At 47.9% G+C, this 21,397-nt stretch overlaps 1 protein-coding gene across 1 annotated transcript in view; it reads right to left on the bottom strand.

The window, feature by feature from the left end:
- The window catches only part of Hh (hedgehog signaling protein), a 34,887-nt gene extending 28,782 nt beyond the window's left edge, over positions 1-6,105 (bottom strand). The window contains exon 1 of the mRNA XM_070668817.1: positions 3,135-6,105. Coding sequence (XP_070524918.1) covers positions 3,135-3,518 — 384 coding nt within the window. The 5' untranslated portion in view covers positions 3,519-6,105. The remainder of the gene's footprint in view (positions 1-3,134) is intronic.
- Positions 6,106-21,397: the final 15,292 nt, after the last annotated feature.

Here is a 21,397-nt window from a genome sequence, read left to right as displayed (position 1 = left end):
TCACCCGAGATGATAAGGAGCAAGAAAATCCTCCATTATGCGTGGCCCATTAATCATCGCAGCGGATAACTGCGGTGCGTTTTGCGAAATCATATATCTTACTTCATTTGCGCTTTAAACGGTTTAACTTATGATCGTTATTACGCGCGCAAAAAGTGTCGGGAATCCATCGTCCTCCGCAACGTCGTCCAACTGTCATCCTTTTATGCTCATTACGCGAAAAGACAAATTCCCGGCTATTTCGAGACACGCGGGTAATTGTGAGATTCCGACGGATTCCTTTCGCCGAGGTTTTAGAGATTTCGACGCGCGAGCAAGATGCGTAGCAAATAAGACGCGAAATGAATATAATCCATTGTTCCGGCATGGGCCGTGCAAATTCAACGTATCTCTTGTAAAATTTGTCGTGCCTCTGGGCCAACGCGTTTCTTTCGAACGAAACCATTTCACGCCAACCGGAAAGTGTCACCGTTATTGTGGACAAAGAATAGACGTTTCACCGGATCCATTTCTTATGCCCAACCCGCTTGCGACTTTTGAACTTTCGAGTGTCCAAAGACCGGATGTTCGGTCATTCTCGTTAACCGTTCGGAAATCGATTGTTAGCCCTTTGGCATAAAGAATCTTTCGCTTTTCCGAGGAAAAAAGAAGAAGAAAAAAAAAAGAAGAGAAAAAGGGAAAAAGATCAGCGCTCTGAGATTATTGTAACTCTGTAGTGCACTTCAAAAGCGCAGCGTGGTATAAGCTGACGGAAAAGGGAAATAACGTGGCGGCAGCAGCTATCTTGCGGTAATGTTTGAACGAAGTGAAAACACCGCGACGTTGATAGATTCGACGTCGGGCCCCTGTGTTCTTTCACCGGCGCGCCGGTAAAGGCGGCCCTTCTTTGCGAAATTCGGGTAAATACGAGGCCAGGAAAGTCTACTCTTCGTATTTCCACCTCGGCTGTTAAGTTTACACAGTGCAACAACCGGTCCGGCGCTGCGCAGTGGTGTCTAAAAATGAACCGAGGATGCAAGGCCCGAGGTCCAAAAGCGCAGTCGGACATTAGCGAAAATGAACGAACATAACGAGCTCTTTTCTTTCGACGTCACAACAAAAGTATACATAAATCGTGACACATGGCGCTATGCGACGTGATTGAAGCGAGTAAGCATCCTCTGCTCGAAACCTGAGTCTAAGAGGAGCTTCACGGTCTCTCAATTATTCTTCAAGTATTTTTAATTAAATGTACGATGCGCCGGTATTAAAAAAAAAGAAAAAAAATTCCGATTTTATACACACGGTTAATATTAAACTTGGGCCGATATTTGTTCGTAATTAGAAGTACTTTCCGAAGTACGGACGATATTTTGCCGCATTTGAAAACGTTTTCGAAAAGTTTGTTATCTCACCACGTTCCCAGCGATTCTCCTCATTAGCCGGACAATTTAAGATTATATCGGCGTATATATTAAGATTATATCGGACAAGATTATGCTTGGACGGTTTCTGGATAAGATTTTAGGAATTCAGGTTTTTGTTCGCTTAAGCACCACTGTCCGCGGCGCCGAGGCTGCCTTTTGTGTGACGCGGCGACGTCGACTTACAAATTGGAATACAACGGAGCGGGAGTTAGGAGAATCGTTTCACGCTTCGCGGGGGCGCCAAGTGGAAGGCAAACACCGATAAAAAATGCATGAATAAAGCACTAATGGAGCCTCCATGGAAGAGAAATAAACCTCGAATAGTCGTCGCTTCTTAAAGGTGATGACGGCGAGGCGCGATCGGACGTCCCTCTCTCACGTTCGGTTCCCACAGCGTCGCGGATGATTTTTCAGTCTCGAGTGTCCGCGATTTGCATGAGAAAGATCGTTTCGCGAACGTCGTCTAACTAATCGCCATTAATCTGACGTGCCGCTGTAACCGTTTTCGTCTCTCGTTGCACGAGTTACTTCGGGAAACGGGACCCCGGCGACTCCGGAGAGGAAACGCGATTGCGAAATCAGAGGCGAATCGCGCTACGTAATAGTATCGCGCGTGAGCTGTCGATCTTATCCGCGTGATGCGAGCGTAATCAAACATGATCGAGCCGCTTATCACGGCCGCCTAGCATTTCGCGTGAATCACCTGGCGACGTTTAAACGACGCACAGTAGCCAGTTTGTCATACGGATCAGAGTGCGGTGACACGCGTTGAAGTAACGCTCGTTGCTGCGTGCGGTGACACGCGTTGAAGTAACGCTCGTTGCTGCGTGCGGTAACGGTCGATCGATACCACGGAAATTGTCATCGCCGAGATGCACACGCGTGCATGCTGCTACACAGATCCACTCGCGAGATCGTCGGAATTATGCTCGCTTCCCAAAATGCATCTTGTAACTTTTCCTTCGCCCACGCGGCGACGCGAGAAAGCTCTTTTCTTTTGTAGTAAATAATTTTGTAACGAAGAAACGTTTCAATAAATCACTTGTGATAACTATGCATGTGCTATCTAAATCTTTCATGTACAAGACGTTATACAAGTGCCTATTCGCTGGGTGTCTGCAAATGCCGATTTAATTATTTTATTTTTATAAAAGAATATTTGCTAATGTAAAATAATCTGTAATCTAATAAAATTATCTCCGGCTATTATATTATTTTCCTCAAATTTCCATTTGTCGTGCTTCGTTATATTACACCCAGACGAGCCGCAGAGGAAGCGAGAAACCCGACGATCTCGATAATGTCACGTCCAATTGTCGCTTTAATTAATATGAGAACGCAACCGTGATCGACCGATCGATTATAATATTCCCCGTAAATACGGTGTCATTTCGTAGGATGATTCACCGGCGTGCGCGTCTTGCGCGATTAATTTCTAAACATATCTGTCGCGTATTACATAATAAATAGCTTGCATATAAAGGTGCAAATAAACAAAGACGATTTATTTTAAATAGTTATTGTACGACTTAACTCCACTTTCATTCTGAATTTATCTCACGATAAAAATCATAATTTTTAATAGAATTTTTTTATACAGTCAAAGAAAAGAAAGAAAAAATTTATGAGATAAAAATAATAGAAGTTATTAATTTTTATTAAAAAGTGATATTTTATTCTTCATTTATTAGCACCTATGTCCGCTTTAGAAAAGAAGCACTCGTTTACCTGTGTCATGAGACGATCAGCGCCGGTGCCTTCCTCATCCTTAAAAACGATGTCCGTGTTGTAATTCGGCACCAGGTCTCGAAACCTGGGATCATATCTAGACACGCGTCCCTCGCTGAGTCCACTCGCCGGTAAAGTGTTCTCGCTGACATTTGGCACATGCTGTTTGAAGACCAGGGGACTGAGCTTTCTTAGATTCGGCCGTCGGCCGGCGCCTCTGCCGGGTCCGCAAGCCAAGGCAAGGCCACCGTTCTCGAGCACGGGCAGCCAGAAGCTAAGGATCAACAGAACGTGGAAGAGCGAGATACATGTGCCTGCGCGACTCCTAATGGCACAGTGGTGGGTTGCCTGGAGGCCGGGGCGACGATGATGATGGTGCACCATAATCGCGTGCCTCTACCTCGAGGTCGACCTTGCGCGGTCACTGCTCTCGTCGTCTCCAGAACGGCTGGTAGAACGACGACGACGGCGGCGGCGGCGACGGCGGCAGCGACGATGTTGAGGGTGACAATCCGCTCGACGTTCTGCTACCGACTCTTCTTCTCCGCCTCTTGCCACTGACCTCACTCACGCTTAGCCATAACCAGGGCATCACACACCCCCCCGTAAACGCACTCTTACCACCGATGCGATCCCTGTAGTTGCGTTAGTAAACTCCGCGCGCGACCGACCAGAGCCGACGACGGTTCTTTGGAGAACCTGATAAGGATGCGAGCAATCGGCGAACTAACGCGAGATTACAACCTTCCGAGAAGTCGGGAAACGATTACTTTTATTTCTCCTATGGACACCGTTAGGAGCCAACATGCGATCACCAGGGGATACTCGAGTCGTGACACCGAATCAAAGGACGAACCTTTCTGCATCATAGACGCCGTCGCATTCGATCGGACATTTATTCTAAGTCGCGTTTCTTCGACTAACCGACGGTCTCTCTACCAGCACCGGGGCCCTTTAAATTCTCGTCGGCACGCGCCAACACTCCCGTTTTTCCAGAGCGGAACCTTCTGCGGCCGTTTTCGTTGGAGAGGAGGTACGTGCGAGTCGACTCACTTGACTGAACTCGGACGAACGACGTCCGGAAGCTAGCGTACGTTTTCCGGACGAGCCGGTGGTGGGAAATGCAGGATGGGTTTCGGTGGGTACTCCTGCGTTGTTTCTTTGGTCTGGCCAGGTCCAGGAGAACCCCTCTTCCTGCCCCCACCCCGCGGCAAACGGTCGGCGAGACCACCGCCGCTGGCTGCTGCTAGCTGCTGGTCCCCGGTCCCCGTGAGGCTTTCGTAGTCTCCAAAGGTGGTGGTGGATGATCTTGCCCCTCCACATAAGGCCTCCTGGTACGCGAGACTGACGTCACGAGGGCCGCTGTACCTCTATTGGCCGGGGCGGGGCATTCACCAGGTAAACGAAGACAGGTGCGGGTGACGAGAGGAAGAAAAAGAGAGAGAAAGGCAAGGGGAAAGACAGAGAGAAAGAGAGAAAGAGAGAGTGCAAGAAAGGAGAAGAGAAGGAAGATAGAGAATGAAAGAAAGGACGAGAAAGAGGATAATCTCTTCTAGCTTTCTTCCTCGTCTTCTTCTTCAGCTAGACGCGATCAGGCCCTTATTTTCTACTCTTCTTTTCCACTCTTCTTCCTCTCTTTCCTTCGTCATTTTTTTTTCTTTTTTTTGCCAACTATTTCTTCGTTATTTACCATCTGTCCGCTTCATCTTCTTCGATGTTTCTCGTCTACCCCGCCGCCGATTGAACCCGCACTTCTTCTCCGTCGTGCCCGTCTTACCTCGTTACTCCGGTCTTCTCTTCATCGGAATGCATCGCTTTCTTTTCGCGCTCTCTCCTTAGCTCGATTTAAATCTTCCCGTTGTATAAGGTCTTACGTTGTGTATAGTGCTCATTGTGAAGATCCCCGGTGATTTCTTTTTACGCCCGAGGAGCGCATCGACAGCCTTATGGCAAAAGTAACGCGCAAGGTGTGGGAGGTGAGAATAGCCTTGAAGAAGCGCCGTGGAATTTCGTTCTCTTCTTCAATTTCTTCTTCTCCACTTATCTCTCTCTCTCTCTCTCTCTTGCTTTTCTCTCATTTATTTTTCTATCATCACTATTCGTGCTTCACTTTAACGCAATTTCCTAAGTCGATGACTCCAGAGAAGACTCACGAAAAGATCGCGAAACTTGCAACAGCTCGACTGTCGACGTTTACTCCAATATATATTGTATATATATATTGCGAATTACTATAAATTCTCTATTATCACTTATCGCACCGTCCTCGTTTTTTTTTTTAATACTACAGTTAATTGACAAATGCCTTGAAGTGGCGTTTTAACCCGCACGTTATCGCATCGAGCACTTCAATGTGTCGTGAAGAAAAAAACAAATCTGCGCGTAAATCGTTGCGATTACAAATGCTTGATTTGCGTCATCCTTGATTATCATTTATACGTTTTGCGTGAAACGCGATTGACATCGGTGGGCGCCGATCACGTGGGCCATATATCGTCACTTATTAATTAGCGGTGAAATTATAAGCGGCGAACTATATCGCGCGAGTAAAATATACGAGGTCGAGCACGGCTAAACGACGACTGATACGAGGTTCTAAGCCTACTTCGAAAGGGGTGGAGGATAAGCAGAGAAGGGGCATACGGCAAAGTTCAGTTTACTGATAATAAACATCTTTCCAGAATACACAGACGACGCGGAACTGGCCCATTCGCGTTCACCCAACGCCGTAACGCGGCGTGATATAAACGCAATCGGAAAGCAAAGCTTTTCGTCTGGATAATAATATTTTCTAATTCCTAACGCTAACCGTACTGATATTTCCGCTTACTCGCTCTCGTTAGACTTCGCGGAAAGAAATATAAAACGAGAATGTAAGTCAACGCCGCAAACCACGTGCGGATTTTAATATAATCACGTGGATTAGATAATTAATAAAAATTATTTATATTCAATTTTATCGTGAAGCATATTAATCAAGCAAAAAAAAAAAAAAAAAAAAAAAAAAAAAAAATGTTTGCCATGCGTCAAAGAAAAATGAATTTAAAGACTCACCAGTACGAAGGTAATGCGGCGGCGGCGGCAGATCTACGATCGCACGAAGTTAATTCCAGCAGCGGTGGGTCCAGATTTTCACGGCCGCTCGACGGCGCGAGTTCGTTTTTCCGTGAGGTTTCCTCCTGGTGCATCCGGAAACACAATGGCCGAATTACGAGCCGTATGCATCGCCCTACGCGGAAAGGGAGAGAATTACGGGCCAATGAAAGTATAAAATGTCGCTCGTTAACGGAGCCAATGCCAGAAATCGCTGAAACTTGCCGGCAATAAAAGGTAACGAGTATTCGCGGGCTGTAAACATCCGTGGAACGCTACTCCGGAACATTTCATAATCCTGTTACGAGGCACTTTGACTTTCGTGGCCAGCTGCGGCGCGTGTTGCGTATGTGTGCGCGGGGATTGGAAATAAAATTCTGCTATCGGAGGTGCAAGTAACGGCGCGGCGTTGCCGTGCCGTGCAAGATCGTTGAAATCATCGTGGGAAAATATAAAGGAGGAGAGAATATTGTCGGCGGTCCTGCGCGCGATTAAGATTCCTTCTGTCGCGCCGGACGACCTCACCGTGACACTCGACTTGGACTGAGATACGGGGCCGAAAATAGCGTGCTATCGATCAGTTTTATCGCAACAATACGGTGACTATCTGTTTATCTCGCTGTCCCCGGCTGTACGATTCTTATCGGATATTACCAAACGGTGACGCTAAACGTCTTAATGACTCTGATATAATGCAGGTCCCGCGACGCGAAACTCCGCTGTGTTTACATCCCTCATTAAATCCGTGCTCGCGGTGACAAATAATAATTTCTCCCCGACAGGCCAATTAAAAAGGTTTGATATCGGAATTAATTTAAAGAACGCGTAAAGCGTAACGTTCGTTAAATGTTACGTCATGTCGAAACGAGAGTACTGACCGGTCGAAATGCAGGTCTTGGATTAATTAACTTTCCGCGCCTTTTCCCGTCCGTCGTGAATGGGAAAATACCGATGCGGGCGAGAAATTCCTTTTCGTCCCGCACATTTCTGCCGACAGGACCGAGCGGTCCATCGGTGCATCGTGTCGCGAACGTATGAGCTCAGCTGTCTCTTTTTCGTGGTAACACGATATCCCGGAGGAACCTAATGTCGAGCAAGCGAAGGTAACACCGGCCGAACGACGGGCCGAGTGGGCCTTTCGTGTAATGGACGGCTCAAATATTTATCATCGGCCGCGTAATTTAAGGTGCGTTTAGCAAACGGAAGACGACGCGAGGAAAAACAAACAGGACAGGAGCGGCGTGGCATGGTCGGCGAGAAGGAAAGAACGGACCGGCGACGAACGAGGAGGAGGAAGAGGTGGCGGCCGCGGCCGAGGAGAGAGCGAGGAAGAGAGGGATGAGCGGGGGATGCTGAGGGGGGTCAACAACGATAAGCGGGAGCGAGAGAGCGCCGAGGGCGAGAGAGGCGGAAAGAGTAGCTCAAAGGGGCCGCCGCGGGGTCCAGAGGGCCTTGTGAGAAGGCGCAAACCCCAATAATAGCACCAGAATTTATATACCTGCACGAACTCGGTAGAGAACGGTCCCGCGGCTGGAAGGGTCCGCCGACCCAGGGACGGCTCGTTGGACAATGCTTTGGCGCTCCTGGACAATGCCTTCGGTTTCGCGAGCATTTGATCTCGGGCATTCGGTGACTCCGGGTGTCAAAACTATGCGAAACCGCCGAACCGCGCGCTTACAAGTTCGATGACCGCAAGATTTATGACTCCTTGAGAGGCGAAAGAGATCGTTTGAAAAAGGTTGCACGTTGCGCTAGCGATGAGATGGCCCGAGCCACGCGTTTCCCTACCCCCGCCCCGCGTTTCGCGTAAGGGCAGTTTTCTGCGAGAGCGCGCCGCGGACTCTCCGATTTTTAGGCTCGCCTTTCTCAAAGCCCGGCGGCCCTGGGGTCTCGTCGTCGTCTAGCATCCTATGGATAGAGGAAGAGGCCGCGAGAAACGGAATGACGAAGAGAGAGCAGAGGCGGCAGTTCGTGGCAACCTGGAGAGCGAACCATCCATCACGGATGGCTCAAAGCCGTATCTTCTAGTGACTGGTACCCGCCAGCACTGGATACCGCAGCGTGGCCAAATATTGTGAAAGGTCCAGAAAAGGCAGGAACGTGAAATAAATTTGCTGCGCCGATGTGAGGGGGGTGGAAGAAGAAGGGCGGAGAGCGAAGGGAGGCCGGGAGGAAGAGAGAGAAAGGGAAAGGAGAAAAGTAGTAGAAAAAAGCGAGAACACTGGTCTCCCTCTTCCCACCCCCTCGCCTCCCCCCATTCTGGTCAGCTCGAAACGTTGCGTCTTGTACTTCTGCGTGTCGAGATGGAGAGAGGAAGAAGGCTCTTTAACCACTGTCGGCTCTTTGAACCCCGCCGATCTCTCTCGCGCGATCTCTCCCGTTTTATTTTCCTCTCTTTCTCGCTCTCTCTCTCTTTCTATTTCTCTTCTTCCCTCGTGTCTTTTCGTGCGGCCTCTGGCACACTCATTTTCCTTCTCTTTTCACCTCTTTGTCTCATTCTGCCTTCGATATCTGCGTACACGCACACACGCCGAATTTTCATCAACGGGCGAAACATCATTTGCATCCCGCGCGCGAAAAATGATCGTCCCTTATTACTTTCTAGCCGATTATTTATCGTCCTATTCTCTCCGGTGCAGTTTGTATTGAAGCGCTTCCTCTCGTTTTCTCTTTCATTGAAAAACCCGCGTCGGGTTTTTGCATAAACCGTCCGTCTGGCATACATTCGCCGGCGATCGGCGAGGGGGAAATTTGTATTCTCCGCAGGATGATAGCTCTCGTCCGATAATTGAATCTTCACAGTGCGTTATAACGTGAAGCGGTACAGCGCTTTTTACACGCGCGGTTTTTTTTCTTATTTTTTTTTTTCTTTTTTCCTTTTTTTTCTTTTTTTTCGGACACAGGATTCTAACTTGATAGCTGTAAGCTGCAGCCTGACAATGCTCCCTCGCTGCTAACTTACGCTTCACGTCGTGGAACGTCAAGACAGGCCATTTTGCCGCGGGTATGGCAAAACTGTGAAGGGACAGGTTGATCGCGCGGAGATCTCGCGAGGGGCAAATTGTCACCAAATATCGGCTTTGACATCCGGTACCGTGGCGATCTTCGAAGCTGACTTTTTGAAGGGAAACACGGCATCCTTTCGGAGCCGATGCATTCTCTCTCGCCGTTCCGTGCTGACGCTTGTTAACGCAGCAGCACCTTGACCGTGCTCTCAGCCCATAATTTTCTTCGCGAACGTCACGGATCCTCTCTCGTTGGTGGATTAATAATCTAGAGTGGTCTCTCTTTCTCCCTCCGCGAAGAGCGAAAAAACGGTGCGACGTGAGAGGAGCGCTAGAACGAAGGACCGCTAGAAAGACGAGCGAGAGAAAGAGGTGGAGGAAAAGGAGGAAGGCTGGATGAAACTGGGCACGGGAGAGAAGAAAACGTGGAAGGGTACACACAACGATCGTAGCTCGTAAGTTAGCACGTGGTCGAGTCAAGCCGTGCGAAGGAAACCGAGAAGCGGGAAAGGAGAGGTGGAACGAGTCAAGCGGGCTCACTACCTCATCTCGCTTCTTCAACCACTGACGTAGATGGAATTCTAAGTAGCCCTCGTGCCTCAGGAAGCTCCGCCATAGACATTATCAGTTAATTGCGATAATTCGCAGTAAGTGACCGAAGAAAAAACCGGCGTAACGCGAGAGCCCTGGAACTAACGTCTATCCGCGTCGCTCGCGCTCGTTTCAAAATTAGCATCAGCTTTGTCCGCACTCTCGTAAATCTGCCCGTCCTCGTCGATCTCTTCTAAAGCCGCGCGCTACTTCGCAACGCGTCTGCGAATTTACATTCCTCATTATACGTTATAGAAGTTACGAATCGACATGCGTATGTTCACGTAATAAATTTTACGACGGTTATCACGGCGTTCTCCATGTCCCTTGATACTCGCGCCACTGTCAGCGTCTCCCACTTTTCTCTTCTTTGGAACCACCTCATCTTCGCAGCCCGGGCCGAGCCGAGAAACGGCACGAACGGCGAAGGCAGTGGGTCGAACAGAGAAAACGCGCAGGTGGAGAAAGAGGAAAGGAAACGGCGAAAGAAAGAGAGAAAGAGTGGCGCGCACGTAGCCGACTCAGGGAGCGAGCATCAAGAAGAGTAGTGAACAGAAGGTCCGAGCGCGGGATGGAGCGAGGGGTGGAGACGGGAGGAGAGCAAGGGGTCCCGAGAGGACCACACAGGACGCGGCACGCGCGCGCTCTACCGGGTGGGCTAGCACACGTCGTCTTCGGGCACCTTCGCAGCACCTCGATGGAGCTCGTGGGTCCTGGTTGAGCCCCGTAGTCGGATTGCGCCGAGGCCACACAGATCGCGCACGCGCGAACGCTTCCTGGGTGGCATTCGCCTGCCGGCCGGCAGGCCGAGCATAAGGCACTTCTCTCCGTTTCACCGTGGGCCGTACTACAACCTGTTAGTATCGTGCCGTCCACGGCATTATGCCTCTCATTCTCCCCGTCTTTCACGGCGCGTCCACCGGCCGGGCCCTCTCCTACTCTCTGTTTCTTCTCACCTTCCTTTTCTCGCGGCCCGCCGGCGCGGCCCCCGTGAGGGGAGCCCTTCCCGTCTCAGTTCTACCGGCATCACGAGCTTCTAATAAGATTCCAATTTGTCAATTAGGGGGAGGACGGGCCCCTGACGCGCATCTCCCGCTACCTTGACGGGCATTCCTCTTCTGTTCTTCTTTCCTCTCTTTCCACGTTGGCACCTCTACCTGCATTAGCGATGCGCAATCACGACGCTTTACACAGCTGTCGCGTTAAGCCGTGCGCTCCTTTTTATCTTTACGTACAATTATGCGGCTTATCACTACGTTCATATAGCGTGGAAGAAAGCTCTCACTCCTTTTAGCAATACTGAAATAAATATATATATATACGTATTCACATTCGTGTGACGTAAAATAACCGAAAGTTAAGCAGCCAAATAGACCGCGACTTACAACGATCCTCGCGCAAGCGGTTATTACGTGCATCATGCATTCTTATGTACTCCCCGGACATAATGAGATGTAACGAACTTTGATGCGCCGGAGAGTCTGGAGATTCTCACGACGTGAACCACCCGCCGCGACTCGTTGTCTCGTCAGTATCGCACCGTAGCTTCCTCGGCATCAATTTCTTAGCACGTCGAGCATTGAACTTTTCCGCTGTGCGTTCTTCGAAACCAAAAGTTCCGTTCAATAAATTCAAGACAATTTTAACGACGAAAGTCGCGCGGACAAAAAAGTAATTCAGCATCAGTTTGTAGCACAAACTTTTCTTGTCTCAAACGCCCACGAGCAATATTTTGACGCAAACAATCTTATGATGCATCTCAAAGGTCTATTAGCGTTCTCGTTTTTTCCTCTTCCTCTTTTCTTTTTTTCTTTTTTTTTTTTTTAGGTGATGCCGAACTAGGAACGTAGCCGATGCCCACGTGGGTCCAATCTTCACGTACGCGGTTCCTGGCGACGTGGGGCCTCTCCTGGCCTGCGGGCGGACTATAAAGTTTCATTTCTGCCGGGCGAATGTCTTCGAATTAGCAATAAAGCAGCGATTCTCTCCCCCTTCGCAACGGACAACGAGGCCGCGCCGCGGCGTTGGCCCCTTCTCGTTTTTTGTTTACTCACCAACGAACTGGTTTTGCGGTATACACCGTCCGTTCTTCTCTCCGTCGTGCCCTCCTCCGCGCCCGTTTCTCTCCCGCCGGTCGCAGGGAAGCCCGGAGCTATTTCGGGGTACGCAAATACACCCGGCCCGTATGCGAGGGGTGCCAACACGTAGCAGCCGCAGCAGCCAGCACGCGTAATATCACCGACGAAAATCTGCGTAATTCCAAATTCCCGAGCTCGCGCATTCGTCCCGCGATCCACGGAGATGTGCACCAATTTCATAATCTCGAGCCTATCCGTTTGTCAATAATACGCGGAGAACTTTGTCGAGCAATTGCATTTGAAGATCGGAAGTGAAGACGAAAAGATTCCCGGCGATCCGTTCTCGGTGTATGAATTTTTAAGCGGCTGATTCCTCTCTTTCTCCCTCTCTCTCTTATCTCTCTTTTCGCCGGAGATTTTGCAGCATCCATATCGTACGACGTCGCGAGGGAAAGGAGGCCCCCGCTCGGCTTCTCAACTCCTCAAATGATAATTGTACCCGTGGGTATAACGTGCGCGAGGCAAATCGAATTAACGCGGACGTAACTCATACCGAGTATATCATCCGAGACAAGAACCTCCTCGGGATGGCCGGAGGGAATATCGCGGCAGGGACCTTTGAGAGCGCACGTGCACCGTTGGTCCGTGCGCGGTTTCACGTGTGCGCCGCCGATGCGGCTCGGGTGTGTGCACGCATATCACGCGTCCGTATGCCTGCCTCTGCGCATTATATGCTATATATGATCTAGATCCGTGCGCGCAGAGACAAAGGAATGCTTCCTTCTCCCTCTCGCTCTCTCGGACTCTCTTTTTCATTCTCTCGCTAACCATCTTTCTCCCTTGCTCTCTTTTCCATTCTCTCGCTAACCATCTCTCTCTCTCGCGCGCTCTCTTCGGAACCTCCGGCGTCCTTCCATCGATCCTCCTTGGTACCCTGACCGAAGAGGGTACAAGGAGCTGCGAAGGACGGCGCGAGGCGCGGGGTGCCGCGCGGGAGGGCCGAGATGGCGGCGAGGGAGAAGAGGCGCGCGGGAAGAAAGAAGAATAAGAGAAGCGAGAACCAAAGGAGGAATAGGCCATTCTACTTATACGCTGCTCGGATTCAATTAACTCTCCACCTTCCTCTCTCCTTTTTCTTCTCATCTCGCGGCCGGCATACCCGACTCGCTCCCTCTCGTCCCGCCGTCTCTTTCCCTCCCGCTCCTGTCTTATACAGGGTGTTCCTCGGGACGGCTGTACGTCATCACTTACCGTCTCGATCGAGAAAGAGAGACTTCGATTTCAGGATAAGCGAACGTTCGCGCAAAGAACCGAGGGGGCCACGCGAAAAGTCTCTCGCCCTCGCGGTCACCCCTTCGCTTGCCCGGGGGTAAAATCGTTCGAACTAAAACGCGCCCTGGGAAAAGAACACGGTTACTATTTACCCAACCGTAATTTAAAGACTATTAGAACTTTTCTATTTCTACTTTACAATTTTTTTTTTTATTACTACAATTTTCTTTCTAACGATAAATGTGTCCACGATTAACGTGACACCGCGGGGCATTCTCGGTATAAAATTTTGTTCGGGACACGGCTCGGCCGAAAAGTAGCTATACTTTTTCTTCTCGGTGCGAGACATCGGCGGTGATGCGGTGCTCGCCTTGCTAATTGCGACGGTGTTGAATTTCCGCGTATCAGTTACGGTATTCTCGCGGCCGCGAGATCAGGTGCCTGCGCGCCGTCGCCGCGATAACGTCGCGCGCGATTATCGCCGCCGTAATTGCCGCACACGGTTGACGCGTCGGGGCTCTTACGACACCGGTAATAATAATGAGACGCTTTATTGCCGTCGTATACGGACCCGGCGCGCCCGCCGCGCGTTAAGTGGCCGGCGACGAGATAAGAACATTGTTACCAGAAATTGAAAACGGGTATCCGCGAACGGCCGCTCTCTCTCTCACACACAGTCCGTCTCATCCTCACGCACGCACGCAGAACCGACACGGCGAAACGCAGAGCGGTACCTCTCGAAGCTTCTCGCAGCCGGCGGATTCACGCGGAGATTGATAGCACGGGCCTCGTCATATCCGAACTCTATTCCGATATCGGAACGACGGTGATTAGCCGGCGCGATACGTTTCCCGCCGCGGCAATACGATCTCCCGACGAAAGCGAGGAATTATTGCCGACGTTAAAAAGGGCCGCAGAAATCTTGAGACCGGGAGGAATCGTAAAACGACAGCTTTCCCCAGGTCTTTTCATTAACTCGCACGGCTTCGCGTAAAAATACTCGCGCGTATGCGACGGCTGTTACAAGGCGCCGTGTCCTAGCTGCGGGGACCAGACCTTTTATCGCCCACGACGCGACGCAAATAGGGTTTGATTGTCGGTAATGATTCGACGCCTCGTGAACGTGCCATTATCTCCTCCCGACTCGTTCCCGCTTTCGACTGGGAAGGCGGCTGCCCGGTACCTTGTGCGGATTCGCCCTAAGGGCCGTTTTACTGGGCCCGCGGCAGGTATCCGTCCCTAAATCGCGTCGCGTTGTGAATAAAAGTTTCGTAATGCGACAATGATCGTGTACGCGCGGCCCGCGTCGCATAAAAATACACCGCTGATCAAATAATACGAGCAAACAAGATGAAATCGATACCTGGCTCCCGTCGCAGTTCGTTGTGCTACGTTGCACAACCAATCCCTCCGTCATTGGATTACAGTTGAGATCATTGTTGCCCGATTTGCTTCCGTTCAGCAAGTTTCTCCAAGGAGCGGTTTTCTTTATCGCATCCTTATCGCTCGAGTTATCGATGTTGGCAGTGCAGTAATCGGATTAAGCTGCGTTGTACTGTTGACGATAACTACCACTGTGCGTGCGAATCTAAACAACAAAAATTACAAAGATTTGTGAAGAAACTCGTTGCTGTAATTAAAGATCGTAGCGCGTCGTTTATCGTGTTAGTACATCTAATAATAAATCATATTCATTAAATACAATAAATCTTATCTTTAAAAACTCCTTGAGAAAAGATAACTTCAATTAAATCCGAATTTTCGAAAATAATCGGGATAAGAATCATGTAAATCTACGCATAATAAAAACCCCCATGCATATAATTTCATAAATTCCATTTGGCAGCTTAAAAAATCGATCGGGCTCTTAAATTTCCACTTTGCTTTAATTTAGTTCATTGAATTGTAATTCGATTCGGCATGAGGCGGTGCATGAAGCGGCGTGCAAAGGCAAATTTCAATTCGTACGGCGACACCTCTCGAAGGCACTCTGGAACGCGTGAAACAAAGGTCCTCGCCGGGCGCCGAAAATAGAACGAAAAATCGTGCTAAATCTCCAAGTAAATTTATAAATTCGGGGGACCACGTCGTCGTGGCCAGCGCATCTCGCGGCAGAAGCCTCCGCGATCTTGTCACACGTCGGGGAGATGAGAACGGTGCCTTAAGGCTCGCAGCCTCTCCTCGAGACGAGATCTTTCTCCTCTCTCTCTCTTTGGTTTCCCACGAGAACCACCGCCGCCGCCGCCTTCTGGAATGTCGCTCTCCCCCTCCCTCCTCCCACGGCTCTCCTCCGCACCATCCTCCTCCTCCATCTCCTCCTTCTCTCCTACCGTCTCTCGGCTGCAACCACCGGTCTCCCTCTCGCTTCACCGTCCCCTTGACGCAACAGTGTCTCTTCTCTCGCTCTATCACACCGCCGCAACCCCGTCGCCGGCCTGTCCCCCTCAGCCTCTTCCTCGCCCACCACCCACCTCCGCCTCTCCTCCGCTTGCTTTTCGGCTTGAATGGGGTGAGAGTCCTACGGCGCATGCTACACCTCACGACGCGATTCACGACGGGGGAACGAATGTTGCAGCGGTTCGAGGATGCTTAGAAATAGAATCCGCGTTGCCCGTCGAGGCGGAGCGCGAATGCTCGCCGACGTTTAAACGATGTTTCTCCACTTTCTACAGAGCTTCTTCCTCCTCCTCTCTATCTCTCTCTGTCTTCTTATCGGGGGTGTATCGCGGATATATCAAGTACCTTAGTAATCCTCAGATCCTTAGATCCTCCTTCGAGAACGAAGGGCAGAGGAGCGTTATTTCACGGCCAAGGGCGCGCTCGCCAGCTTCCTCCTCTACTTTCTCTATGTACTTAACGAGAGAGACTTGGGCGCGATCCGACAGCAAATCGCGAACGCTCCCGCGGGAACGACGCAGATTGCGGGGCTTTGTGCCTCTTTAAATGCCACGAGTGGCGATTGTGCGTTTCCCGCATCCGTGGGCTCGAACGACGTGCGAAAAGAGGATTCCGTTCTCAGCTGCGCGATGATTTACGAGTCGCTCCATCTGCAGCGCGACGCCCGTACCCCGCGAACCTGCCCCGTGCATATCAGCTTTTTTTCCTTTCGACCCTCGTGTGTACATTCGCAACCTCGATCGGCGTTAAATAACGACGGCCGCAAGCCGTTGCGAAACACGCCTCGTCTTTCAAGGCGCGAACGATCGGGTATATACGCGAGGCCGCAGCGGTCTCGCGAAATGTCGTTTCTCCGGTGTCGCCTCTGATCTTCACGCTTATCCCACCCCGTTGATAATGAGACCTATCGGCGGGTATATCGATACGCAAACGTACAATGAGATGTTCCGTGAGAGCTCGAACACTAGGCGTTCCGCTGAACGGGCCGTTTCATAATCAGCAGGTTGCCCGTTCTTCTTGCACAACGGCGTTTCATCTATTTCATCCGAGGTGGGCTTTTGCCCGTTACAGCTTGCGAAAACATTCCGGGCGCAATCGCCAGCAAATCGCGATATATAATTGCCGCTCAATAGGGCGAAAAAAATACGAGCCCGGTTAACCCGACAGCCATTGTATTATATTACAGTACCTTGGTAAACTTCGATCCGGCCTCCTATTACGTGTCCGGCTAAAAATAATAATAGTTTACACTCCGCTACTTAAGTCTGCACCACATATTCGTAATTGCCCCCGTACATGAGACAAAGTGTGCGCCAGTCTCATGCACAACGGGTGGTTCAATTTAATAACTCCTTTTATAACGTTTTTTTTTCTTTTTTTTTTAGTCTAACTTAGCTGAGGACAAGAGATCGAAGATAAACTAACAGGTAAGTAATACTTCGGTACATAGCTAGCAATATAGCAGGCGTAGACTCGTTGAATTAAACATGAAAACACCGCCGTGCAATTTAATTAAGTAATGATTCTGACATTTTATATCTAAGCTGAGTGTATAATTTCGCGTTATTAAATCGATGTACAATTTAATATTTCTGCACGATAGCTAAGGTACTGTAAGTGCGACTAATAAGTTGCGAAAAATATCGCTCCGGACAAGTCACGAGAATTAGAATATTTTTCTCCCCCCCGAGATGAATGTATGAATATTATATTATGCTTCCGCAGGCCGATTGTTCCAGCTTTCTCCTTCATTAATTTTACTTGACGAATAACGTACCGCGCGTATTTATTTACTCGGATAAAAAGATAAAAAAGACTAACGCGTGTCGATCTGACAAGTAAAGTTATCAAATTAGTGGCGAAACGATTAGCTCTAAGACCCGGTGCCGATCTTCATCGTTAGAATAAATGATAAGAAGGGAACATTTTTTCTTATCGGCGTATGATCGAGAGTGAATTGTAAAAATGACCGTGCATGATGCTGCGGCGCGCCTCATATTTTCTGTAAAACCGCGTTTTATATATAAAGGGGAAGCGTCTCGATCGGGAATTGTGTCACCCGATGTGCACCATGTTGTCGCTCGGGCCAGTCCAGACGTAATACGAGACCATGCGAGGCGACCACTTGCTTAGTGCACATACCATCTCTACCAACACCGATTTGAGAGCACCGTAACACCGTGGTCACCATGATCATCAGCTCGGGCCGCACGAAATACGAGGGACGGACGCGCAAGCGAGAGAGAATAGGCTCGGCGGGAGCCTGCGCCTTTTTCTCTTTTTTTTCTCTTTTTCTTTTTTTTTTTTTTGCCATCTCCGCGTCTTCCCTTCGTTGCCCATTTTTCACGAGCTGTGTGACCAACGGTGTGACTGACACATTGCCCGTGCTTATCGATGACCGTGACATTAATGACGGTGCCACCTAGACCGCCGAGGAATTCGTGCAGCGCGAAAACCGACAATGCATTTCTTCAAGTACTTATTACAAATATTTCGCTAAATACATTTACTGTAATTCTAACTAAGACCACAAAGCAACCAGCTTTCTATTTGTTTTCACTTCTTTAAAATTATACGAACATTTAAAGAATTAAATTTTATTAGTTTTTTAATTTTTATTAAGAAATTAATCTACTTTTAATTTATTAAGATAAAAAATATAGATGGGAAAAAATTATATCAAAGTTAGTGACAAGAAAAAGAAAGTTGGATGAGTCTCGTACTATCACTATCTACTATCACTTCAATTTAGATACGACATAAAAATTATGATTCTCATCGTTTGTAAAATACCAACAGCTGGGAAATTTTTGGTACCGGTATTATTTCAATGGCTGATAAAATTGTTGACGAATTTACCGATTACAAACAATTAATAAATCAATTTTTTGAATACTAAATATCGATAAATATTAAAAAATTGATGCACTAGTTAAATATTTTTGAGACTGCACCATACATTTATAAAGTAAATTCTACAACATTAGAATTATTTTTAATTTTCCTCAAATAGTCCAAAACATATTATAAAAAATATATGACTTACCAATCAATGAGCAGCTGCAAAGTTATTCAGCTATGACGATCCTGTAACAGAGAAATATAAAATATCAATTGTACAGAAATACAAGAATTTGTCTACTGTATAATAAAAAATTCGATAATGTAAAGCTGTTAATTTATTTGCAAATAAAAATTTATATTTACCTTGAAGTTGATTTATTGGTGCATTATGCCCCTCCTGAGCCTCCTCCTCCTCCTTTCAGAATGGGATGTCGGACATCTCTCGCACAAAAGACACACGCGATAACCGCGACCGTGAATTTACAATCGAGACATCACAATTATCACTTGACGTCCTTCGCACGATATTAGACGACACTCCCGAATTTAAATTTCGCGTAGCAAAATCGCCCGATATTACTAACACGGCATTTCCGATAACGCAACCGACGAACCGTCTGCGGTTCGTACATTCATTATCGGCGATGCGGCAGGTTCTTCTCTGGACTTTCACCTAAAACAGAAAAAAAAATTTACATAAATATATAAAATTAGATCATAGATATTGTATAATATAAATGCATAAATATAGTTTGAGAAATAAAAATTAATAAATATACTTACATAAATATTAAGTCCCAATTAAATATTCTTCGATCCTTCGCGACGTCTTCAACTGCTGCCAAATGACGACGTGCGCCTTCGATAATGGTCGTACGCTGCTCTCTCGCCATCCTCAGGGCGTATTAACTGCGAACGTGAATATGTTTCGGTCCTTCGCGACGTCAACTGTTGCTTGATGACGACGTGCACCTTCGATATCGGTCGTACGCTGCTCTCTCGCCATCCTCAGGGCGTATTCACTGCGAACGTGAATATGTTTCGGTCCTTCGCGACGTTCTCGGTCGCTCGCTCGCCGACGTCTCGATGTCTTGATCGGCTGCACGAACTGTCCTGCGTCACAAAAATATACATATAATTACCTCTGCAAGCTTCGCAACTTGCACGACCACTGGCGAGCGAATATTAAAGTGACGACGTAAAAATATCACGCAAGTAACGTACGCCACTTGTGTATTGACCTCTACGCTTCTCTGTCGAGAACTACGCATTGTACTCACCATCAGGAATAGTGATACTGCGACGGCGGCTAGCGTACGTGACCTTGGCGTAGTGTGCGTCAAATCTCACACGAAGTACGTGCGTAAATGTTCCACAGAGCAACGATCCGAGGAATGAGAGCGAAGGATCGCGACTTACTACTTCCCTCGCACTCGGCGGGGAGGAGGAGAGAAGCGGAAGTCACGTACGCCAACCCCCGTCCCCGCGGCAAATGCCATACCTGGCCTTCGGTGTACGCGTTAAAATAATATACGTATCTCGATTATCACATTAGATATTACAAAAATTTATACATTACGTTGCGAGCGGTGGATGTCTTGCGATGCTCGTCGATTACGACCTGCTTCAACCAAATTCTCGGTTACACGAATCCGCCATTTCGAGTACTGTCGGCGACGAGGTTTCTGCCAACCGTCTCTGCGCGTCTTGATCGGCCGCACGATACTTACTGCAGCACAAACAAATGCATGTAATTACTGTTATAAGCATCACAACGCGTTCGTTTATTAGCGAGAATATTCAAGTGACGCCGTAAGATAGAGCGCGCGCGAGCGCGCGTTACGTATGCCATCCGTGAGCTGATTTTTACGCGACTCTGTCGAGCATTACACATCGTGCACGTATAATTAATGAACGTATCTCAATTATCACATTAAATATTACAAATATTTATACAAATTGAGCTTACATCTGATGGATGTCTCACGATACTCGTCAACTACGATCCGCTTCGACAAACGCTCTCACTTGCACGAACAGCCATTACTATACAATACTACCAACAGTGTTCTTGACCAACAGTCTTGTCGACTGTGGCGACTCCGCAGTGTGTCCAGTGAAAACGCCGTTGGTAGTACCAAAAATTACGCGCGATTCATTCAATTTGATCTAAGTGAGAAAAGAATATAACTGATGAATAAATATATTAGAAACTATCCTCAGGAAAGTAAAAAATGTTCATAAGAACTCTTTGCACATAAACAACTGATCACGAATGCGAATTCGTCGCAATAAATTACATTCTTTAGCAAATACAATTAAATTTTGATACAATTAATAATCGAATATATAATATTTCTCAATCACAATTAAATAAAAATGGTGGGTTGAGAAATTTAAAATAAACAAAATAATATATTAGTATTAATCCCAAGGTTTCGGCGCCGAGACTCTGAAAATGTTCAGAAAATAACAGAAGTGTATATAGTGAGCAAGCAGGTGTTTGAAGTCAAAGCGCAGTTTCCCACTGCTAGCGCTATCCTTAATCCACAGCGAAAAGCTCGAGTTGCCATATGGTAAGAACCCGCGGGTAATAAAAGTGGTGGAAAAGGTTTTATTCTCGGATAAAATGCAACTTAAACGACTTTTTCAATCTCTTACACGAACGCATAATTACATTTCCGTTTTTGTTTAATTGTAATTGAGAATTAAAAATTATTTGATTGTTAATGTACCTTTTAATAAATATTAATAGTATTACAACGTGTGAATTTTGCGCACGTCATTGCTCTTACTTTTTTTTCTTACTATCAAACATATTATGCATGTACATCTCATAAAATATTTATAAACTGTCAATGACGAGCGCGTATAGAATATTATCGTAGCAAGCAGTAGTAAAGCTTGGGTGAAGGATCATGAAGATATTGATTTCATCATGCATACACCAATATGTAGAGTGCAAATGTACTAAACAACTAAA

The sequence above is a fragment of the Cardiocondyla obscurior genome, linkage group LG18 (assembly GCF_019399895.1).
Source record: "Cardiocondyla obscurior isolate alpha-2009 linkage group LG18, Cobs3.1, whole genome shotgun sequence".
NCBI classification, from domain to species: domain Eukaryota; kingdom Metazoa; phylum Arthropoda; class Insecta; order Hymenoptera; family Formicidae; genus Cardiocondyla; species Cardiocondyla obscurior.
Note: the sequence above shows the minus strand (reverse complement) of the source record. Positions and strands in the feature narration are given on the sequence as shown.